The following is a 9384-nucleotide window of genomic DNA, read 5'->3' as shown; positions in this document are numbered from 1 at the left end:
GAAATCAGACATGTTGGCTGGATTCACAACAAGTGTAGCTTTAATTTGGTGTCTTTCATGTGTGATTTCATGAAAGTTTGATTTTTATAGTAATATATTTTAATTTGGCGCTCTGCATTTTTACTGGCTTTTGGCCAAGTGGGACGTTAGTATCCCACATATCCTAGAGAAGTTTTAAAGGATGTGAGAACCATGAACCTCTTAGATTTTGTAATGAAGTCAATGTACCTAGAGGAGGACAAAAGCTAGCTGTTCTCCGGCTACAACATGGTGCTAACCTACAGAGTGCTGTTGAGGCTACTGTAGACCTTCATTACAAAACAGTGTGTTTTAATAAATGATTTGGTGACGTGAATATATTTTGTATAGTTTTATCTAAAAAGGATAACTTTTTAAATGTTTATCTATTTAAATGTTTTATGAAATTAACTGAGGAGGATGGTCCTCCCCTTCCTCCTCTGATGAGCCTTCACTGTTGCACACCTACTTGAGCATCGTAGTCAAGTTGGTCTCCCTCGTTTGTGTTTGGTGGAGTTTAAACTGAACTACAGAGAGGAAACATCATCAATAAACGTCTAGAAAACCTCATCAGTCTTTGCGAGAAATAGACTTATACACACGGATAAAACTCTATCTTTTCACAACTAACATTTTGGATTCACGCTGGTGTATTGGGCACGCATTACCATGGACAGCGCTTTTGACAACCTGGATGCTGCAGGCTTCCTACACATATGGCAACATTTCGATGTTGACAGTAAGATCTTACTCTTGAATAGTTATAACTATGTTGCCTTTTTATTACTATTCATATTAATCTTAGTTTATCAGGCAATGCTTTCATCGGAATTCAGACTCTGAACTTTGCACCATGTCTTGAAGATAAAACAATACGGACATTTTTTTATTTTATGTTATGCATTTATTTCTTTTTAGATAATGGTTATATTGAAGGAAAGGAGTTGGATGACTCTTTCAGACACATGATGAAAAAACTTGGGATGAGTGTAAGTAGGCTACTGTTCCTTTACCTTGTCATGGCTAATGCATAATGTGTACGTTCAGACCCCCCCCCCAAAAAAAATACTACAGTAGGCTTAGGCAAGTAACATTCTAGAATATTCTAATCAGAACTACTTTGCTGACCTTTGTTGACGGCATTCAACCGGTGTCAAAATTAGATAACCTCTCTGAATCCAATCATCAGTCACGTTTTGTCTTTCATTGAAATGGAATGAATTCCCGAAAGGGATTTTGCACAGGTAACACTGAATGAAATACACAAATAAGTGTAACGAACATGTTCAAAAGTCACTGTGTTGTTCCTAAAGGATGAAATAACGGATGACAAAGTTAGAAGAATGAAAGAAAGGTTCATGTCAGCTTATGACACCACAGCTGATGGTCGCCTGCAAATCCAAGAGGTGCGTTTACTTGTATTCCCTCAAACCTACCTCCTTCCCCCTTTATTTGTCTATATAGTTCATGTAGTATTAAGTATACTTAGAACCCTGCAGGTGTGTTTGTGTCAGAGAGAGAGAGAGAGAGAGAGAGAGAGAGAGAGAGAGAGAGAGAAACTGATCAAACAACAAGTGGTAATTGGATTGTAATCAAAATGCCCTAACAACACCTTCTGTGTGTGAAGCAGCCTTGAAACTACATAATTGCTCTGTCATTTGCATCATGTTATTGCCTTGCTTCATCTAACAACATGCAATGAATTAGAATGAGTTTATGTCGAAATTGTAATTGAATTGCATCTCATTTCATCTTTCACATTTCGTTTTCTTTGTCCATAGACTGTATTTCCTTAAATGTTATGTTGACAGAGGAGTAAATGCCCGTTGAAGCTGAATGGACACGTACCACCTTAATTCTATCAATTTGTAGGAAGAAAACACACAAGATTTAGTTTGACAAAACATTTCCCATCAGTGACCGAATAATGCCTACCTGTGAATGTTGATAACTTATTTGATTGAACATAAATGTTCCAGTTGGCCACCATGATGCTACCGGAGGAGGAGAACTTCCTACTACTGTTCCACAGAGAGACGCCATTGGACAACAGTGTGGAGTTCATGAGGGTAAGGTCAAAGTTCACATATGAAGTGTTGCGATCCAAAAACCTTCAATATAAATGCGAAAAAATACAATCCTATTATTGGTTGGGTAGTGTGTCCTGTATTCTCTAGAACACTTTCATCAAAACTAAATCTGCCTCTCACTCCCCCCACAGATCTGGAGAAACTATGACACTGACAGCAGTGGATACATATCAGCTATAGAACTCAAGGTACATTTGAAGAATGCCCTTCTACTAATTTCCATGCGTTCAGTGAGACCACTGCCATGGCCCTCTCAGAGACATTGTCTTAGCTAGTTGTTGTCCACTTTCTAAGTAAACATCAATGAGTGGCTAGAGTTGTTCATGTTTACACAGTTGCTCTAGGTCTATGTTGACACGTGTTGCTTTAAGGGTCTTGCTTTAAGGGTCCTCTTTTGTGGACAAGGCAATAGGGTTGGGCCAATATATGATTCAATCGAATATCGTGATATTTGACATTGACAATATATTGTGATGTGCAAGACTACAATCTATTTTAAATGTTCTAATCAAAACAGTGCAGTTTTATCAGTTAGTTTATATCAATATGTTGAAAATGAAGTCCAAATGAATGAACTAAGTCTTATTGTTTGCCACACTAAGGTTATTTAATTAGAATGTGACTATAATATCGTAAATAAGCACAAATATTGCACTGTCTGGAATAATCTAGCAATTATCAACGTGAAACCATTATATTGGATATTATATTGGAGCAGCATATCGCGATATTTGGAGCAGCATATCGTAGAAGAGCTCTTCCCAAATATTGCACCAACCCACAAGGCAAGGCACAAGTACTTTTCTTAGAATTTCCAAACAAACATATGGTTTATAATCCACAGTACATTTACTGAAGAGTAAATGGACAGGATGTACATACAGTACATTATACTATTTGTGAACACTTTGATTCAGAATAACAGACAAAAGTGTTATGGCACACATTTCTCCCCTTTTTTTATTCGGAGTGGCTGCAGATCCGACTTCTCTGGACCCCTCTTCCCGACAGCTAAAGGTCAGAAGCTTCTACGCATTGCAGGATTCTCTACTTTACGCATAGTCTCCACTCTGCTCGTTTAATAAAGTTAGATCAAAGCTGAATCAATGTCTGCAAAATCACGTAATGACAGTATTCTACATGCTGTATAATGATAGCATTTTTCTCTCATGTGGCCAAAACTCAAAAGTGTACGACACTAGCCAAAACATGTGTTTTGATTTAAACTAAACACAGGTATGCTACATTTGTACGTGTAGTAGAGGTAAAGAAACACTTGAGCAGAATGTAATTCAAATCTTCAGCTCTGGGGACAAGGGTTCCAGGGGGCAGGACGGGGCGGTTACCTACGGATTTGCAACATCTGACTTTTTTATTTTGTATCTATTTATCCTTTATTTGACCGGGGGACGTCACCTTGAGAGACCACCTTTTTTCACGGGAGACCAAGGCCATGTTTACCAAGCGTCTCAGAGTAGTAGGACTACTTACAGTATCCAGGATCGGTTTTGTCTTTTAGATTATAATAAATTAATCCTAGATCAGGATACTATACAGTTGAAGTCGGAAGTTTACATACACCTTAGCCAAATACATTTAAACTCAGTTTTTCACAATTCCTGACATTTAATCCTAGTAAAAATTCCCTGTCTTAGGTCAGTTAGGATCACCTCTTTATTTTAGGAATGTGAATTGTCAGAATAATAGCAGAGAGAATTATTAATTTCAGCTTTTATTTCTTTCATCACATTCCCAGTGGGTCAGAAGTTTACATACACTCAATTAGTATTTGGTAGCATTGCCTTTAAATTGTTTAACTTGGGTCAAACGTTTCTGGTAGCCTTCCACAAGCTTCCAACAATAAGTTGGGTGAATTTTGGCCCACTCCTCTTGACAGAGCTGGTGTAACTGAGACAGGTTTGTAGGCCTCCTTGCTCGCACATGCTTTTTCAGTTCTGCCCACAAATTTTCTATAGGATTGAGGTCAGGGCTTTGTGATGGCCACTCCAATACCTTGACTTTGTTGTCCTTAAGCCATTTTGCCACAACTTTGGAAGTATGCTTGGGGTCATTGTCCATTTGGAAGACCCATTTGCGACCAAGCTTTAACTTCCTGACTGGTGTCTTGAGATGTTGCTTTAATATATCCACATAATTTTCCTTCCTCATGAGCCATCTGTTTTGTGAAGTGCACCAGTCCCTCCTGCAGCAAAGCACCCCCACAACATGATGCTGCCACCCCTGTGCTTCACGGTTGGGATGGTGTTCTTTGGCTTGCAAGCCTCCCCCTTTTTCCTCCAAACATAACGGTGGTCATTATGGCCAAAAAGTTCTATTTTTGTTTCATCAGACCAGAGGACATTTCTCCAAAATGTACATTATTTTTCCCCATGTACAGTTGCAAACTGTAGTCTGGCTTTTATATGGCGGTTTTGAAGCAGTGGCTTCTTCCTTGCTGAGTGGCCTTTCAGGTTATGTCGATATAGGACTCGATTTACTGTGGATATAGATACTTTTGTACCTGTTTCCGCCATCATCTTCACAAGGTCCTTTGCTGTTGTTCTGGGATTGATTTGCTATTTTCGCACCAAAGTACGTTCATCTGTAGGAGACAGAACGCGTCTCCTTCCTGAGCGGTATGATGGCTGCATGGTCCCATGGTGTTTATACTTGTGTACTATTTTTTGTACAGACGAATTTGTACCTTCAGGCGTTTCGAAATTGCTCCCAAGGATGAACCAGACTTGTGAAGGTCTACAATTTTTTTCTGAGGTCTTGACAGATTTCTTTTGATTTTCCCATGATGTCAAGCAAAGAGGCACTGAGTTTGAAGGTAGGCCTTGAAATACATCCACAGGCACACCTCCAATTGACTCAAATTATGTCAATTAGCCTATCAGAAGCTTCTAAAGCCATGACATCATTTTCTGGAATTTTCCAAGCTGTTTAAAGGCACAGTCAACTTAGTGTATGTAAACTTCTGACCCACTGGAATTGATAGTGAATTTTAAGTGAAATAATCTGTAAACAATTGTTGGAAAAATGACTTGTGTCATGCACAAAGTAGATCTCATAACCGACTTGCCAAAGCTATAGTTTGTTTACAAGAAATTTGTGGAGTGGTTGAAAAACAAGTTTTAATGACTCCAACCTAAGTGTATGTAAACTTCCGACTTCAACTGTACCTATCCTAGATCAGCACTCCTACTCCGAGACGCTTGATAAATATGGGCCCAGGTTATCTCATCGGCTGTCTTCCTCTGTGTCCTCCTAACAGGGTTTCCTGCAGGACCTGTTCCTCCAGCACAAAAAGACCATCTCCCCCAACAAACTGGAGGAGTACACCAACACCATGGTAACAACAATCCCCAGCTCCTTTACTCTGTGCCTCCATCTGAGGACTATTGAACTGTTGTCTCTCAAATGAGTATATGCTACCTTGTTCAATGGGCAATTAAATTTGGATGTTAAACTGATTTGAAATTTAAGTTTATTTTCTCTAAAAGGATGATTGGTAGAGCTATACACTGAGTGTACAAAACATTAGGAACATAGACTGACCAGGTGAATGCAGCTGAAAGCAATGATCCCTTATTGATGTCACCTGTTAAATCCACTTCAATCGGTGTAGAGAAAGGGGAGGAGACAGGTTAAAGAAGGATTTTTATGCCTTGAGACAATTTGAGACGTTGCGTATGTGTACCATTTAAAGGGTGAATGGGCATGACAAAATATTTAAGTGCCTTTGAACAGGGTATGGTAGTAGGTGCCAGGCACACCGGTTTGAGTGTGTCAAGAACTTCAACACTGCTGGGTTTTTCACACTCAACAGTTTCCTGCGTGTATCAAGAATGGTCCACCACACAAAGGCCATCTAGCCAACTTGACACAACTGTGTGAAGCAGTGGAATCAACATGGGCCAGCTTTGGACAGCCTTGTAGAGTCCATGCCCCAACGAATTGAGGCTGTTCTGAGGGCAAAAGGGGATGCAACTCAATATTAGGAAGGTGTTCCTAATATTTTGTACACTCAGGGTATATTGTAATGCTACTATGCCAGTCAGTGTAGATAAGGAGTGCACTAAATTAGTTATTTATCATTGAAGCATGTCATTGGCTGTAATAATCTTGCCTATGAATCCCCTCAATAGAATTAGTAATTGGATGGTACTAGACTGTGATGGAAGGTGATCAGCTCTTTAAAGATATTCAGATAAAGTGATGTGATTTTCACTGTCTAACCATTGTCATTAATTGTGGACCATTAATTAATTACCTGAGACTGAGAGAAAGTTTGTGTGTGTGAGCACTTTTTTATATGTCAATGTCCTGTTGAGTTTGGTGTGTACAACATGGGAAATACACAGGAATCATTTGATTTAGATTATCTTCAGTACTGTTGTACAGTGTTACACATGACATGTCCCAAAGTAAAACGATCACAAAGTAAAATTCTGAGTATGTGTAAATGTACTTGGCGAAGAAAGGTGATTCTGATTCTAATGTGTATGTGCTTTGACAAAATGGCTAATGATTCTGATGCTTTATTCTGTTCATTTTCCCAACAGATGGAGATGTTTGACAAAAACAACGATGGCAGGCTGGATTTGAATGACCTAGCCAGGTACTAATTATCAAGCAATTGTATCCCCCACATTGCTAGGTGGCTCTTACTGTGTTTCTAATTGTTTGTGAGTCACGGAGTCCAACTGTTTTCCTTCTCCCAGAATCCTGGCTCTAAAAGAGAACTTCTTGCTGAAGTTTGACATGAATGTAAGTATAAAAATGTTTGATGAATTTCACTGATAACTTTCAGTCAGATAAGACGTTGTCAATTCACACTCCATCTTCAAATACTTACTGTAGTCCTCACTGGCTTGAATTAGAGGAACTAAATTGTGGGTGTTGTGGTACCACTCTGTTTCAGGCTTGCAGTCAAGAGGACCGGAAGAGGGACTTTGAGAAGATATTTGCTCACTATGATATGGTAAGTCATTATACAGTACGTTTAGCCACAACATAATTGCCTTCAACTTCAATTGGAATTGTACGGTTTATTGTGATAAGCATATTTCATGAAATTACAATGCTTCTTATTGTTCTTGTTGTGATTTTACTGATGCTTCATTGGCCTTAATTATAAAATATAATATCAGTATAAATGAGAGAATACACAGCTGGATTGAAAGTGGATCAGTACAGGGGCATAGGCACGGGTGGGCCTGGGTGCCCACCCACTGGGGAGCCAAGCCCACCCACTCAGATTGAGCAACATAAAAAAAACTTATCTTTTTACCTAAACATGCAAACACCATCAGATAGAATTCATAGCAAGCAGTGCACTGGGTTAGTCAGATTTGATTTAAACATAACAGAATAGATTACCTTGAATGACATTCACGCTCACGGAAGGGGTTGCCAAAAATAACTAACTGAAAGCCACACGCCCAATAAGCCATGAATATTACGGCATTGAGGCATAATATGTCACTGTGCTTGTGTGGATACATGCACCATGGCACTGCCTGTCATTTGTTCATTTGGCAAACAAGACAGCTCATCTAGTGCCTTTATCACAGTCAACACATGCTAGATTTTCTCTCAGCCTTTTTGCAAAATATGTAGAATAGCATGAGATGAGCTATAAAACTGCACATTTTCCTCTCTGCCCCATGGCAAAATGTGTATAATTGCAGGAAATTACCTTTTAAAACAGCAAAAAAAAATCTCAGCCTCATGGCAAAATGTGTAGAATAGCATGAAATTAGCTATACATTTCTGCAGGTCCACCCACCAACGAATTCCTGGCTACACCACTGGATCAGTACTAAGATGTATTCACAGTACTTAATGAAGTGGTGGTCCTGTTGCAGTGCCATGCTCCTCTGTGCTTCGTGATTGTGGATGTGTGATGTAGTACATTGTCCCATTTAAAAAAAATAAACATCTGAATTCTAAGCAGAATTGATATGAGGTCCTCTTTATAATCTCCCAAGGCATACCAGGTGGTAGTTTTCATTGCTTTTTCTGAAGTCAGCCATTTTTTTTGTTTACAGAGTAAGACGGGTGCTTTGGAGGGTCCGGAGGTGGACGGCTTTGTCAAAGACATGATGGAACTGGTCAAAGTAAAAAAATTTAAACAAAAGTTTTGCTATACCCTATTCTACAAATGTAGTTATTTTATATAAACGTATGTATTAACTAAGATATCTGATGCGGTTATATTGATTATGCATTATTGTAAGTTATGGTCTCTGAATTGAGGCGTTGGTTCAGATCCCACTTCTGACACCTTGTTACTTTATATTTATATGGGTGAAGCAAAGAGAATTGAGTCAAGGTAACAGTAGGTCCAACTGTATTAGACTGAAGGGTTTGAACGGTGATTGGTCTTGAACTAATGGTTTGAATATGCTTTCTTTATACCCAACATAGCCTACCATTAGTGGAACGGACCTGGACAAGTTCCGCAAGCTGCTCCTGGGTCACTGTGATATGAACGGTGATGGAAAGATCCAGAAGAATGAACTGGCCCTGTGCCTCGGCCTGAAATACTCCAGTTAATAGTACTCCACAGGAAGAATGACAGACATTTTCATTACCCTAGTTAGCACCACAGGCTAACCGCTAACTCACTGATAGCACGCCGCAATGCCATAGCTCATACCTTTTGGACAACCCAAGAGCATTGCATGATGGTTGGTTGAAAGGAAGTTGTTGCATAGAGTAGACCCATTAGGGAATTTGTTTTGTGATCCTTCATTTTGTTTGACTGGATCTGTTTTGATGACAATTATGATTAGCTTTGAGAGTGTTTGTGTGTGTGTGTGTGTGTGGTCCATGCACATTGCATCCGCCTATAACTTGCAGAAATGTAGTGGTGATGTAAGTCTTTTGGGACGGAAGTTGTATTGGGATATTTGTGGGATATATGTTGACTTTATTACCATGATGGCTGCATTTGCTTTTCAGAACTGTAATGTTTTTGACGTGAAAGAAAATATGATGAAAATAACTGTCATTATGGTTTGACATTTCACCTAGTTTAAATGGTATTGGTAGACAACATGTAATGCAATACAGTGTATGATATGAAACACAATCTCTGTGTCCCTGGGCATTTGCATGTTTCTCCATTCTGTAAGAACAGTCTGCAATCATAAGCACATACAGCTCTGTTAATGAACAAACTATTTATATAACTCAATTAGTAGTACATGTCTGATGTATACCCATTGTATCAGAGCAGACAATGCTGTGAGCCTTGGGCACAAAG

General features: G+C 39.1%; 1 protein-coding gene across 1 annotated transcript; it reads left to right on the top strand.

Annotated features, from left to right (window-relative positions):
• The first annotated feature begins 687 nt into the window (after window positions 1-687).
• LOC120022109 (secretagogin-like) lies at window positions 688-8672 on the top strand. Its single transcript, XM_038965945.1, has 11 exons — window positions 688-757; window positions 937-1007; window positions 1332-1424; window positions 1998-2087; window positions 2240-2296; window positions 5386-5463; window positions 6677-6732; window positions 6836-6881; window positions 7036-7095; window positions 8165-8233; window positions 8544-8672. Exons 1-11 carry the CDS (start codon window positions 688-690, stop codon window positions 8670-8672), a joined length of 819 nt encoding a protein of 272 aa, XP_038821873.1.
• Window positions 8673-9384: the final 712 nt, after the last annotated feature.

This window comes from Salvelinus namaycush, chromosome 27 (genome assembly GCF_016432855.1).
Source record: "Salvelinus namaycush isolate Seneca chromosome 27, SaNama_1.0, whole genome shotgun sequence".
NCBI lineage: Eukaryota > Metazoa > Chordata > Actinopteri > Salmoniformes > Salmonidae > Salvelinus > Salvelinus namaycush.
Note: the sequence above shows the minus strand (reverse complement) of the source record. Positions and strands in the feature narration are given on the sequence as shown.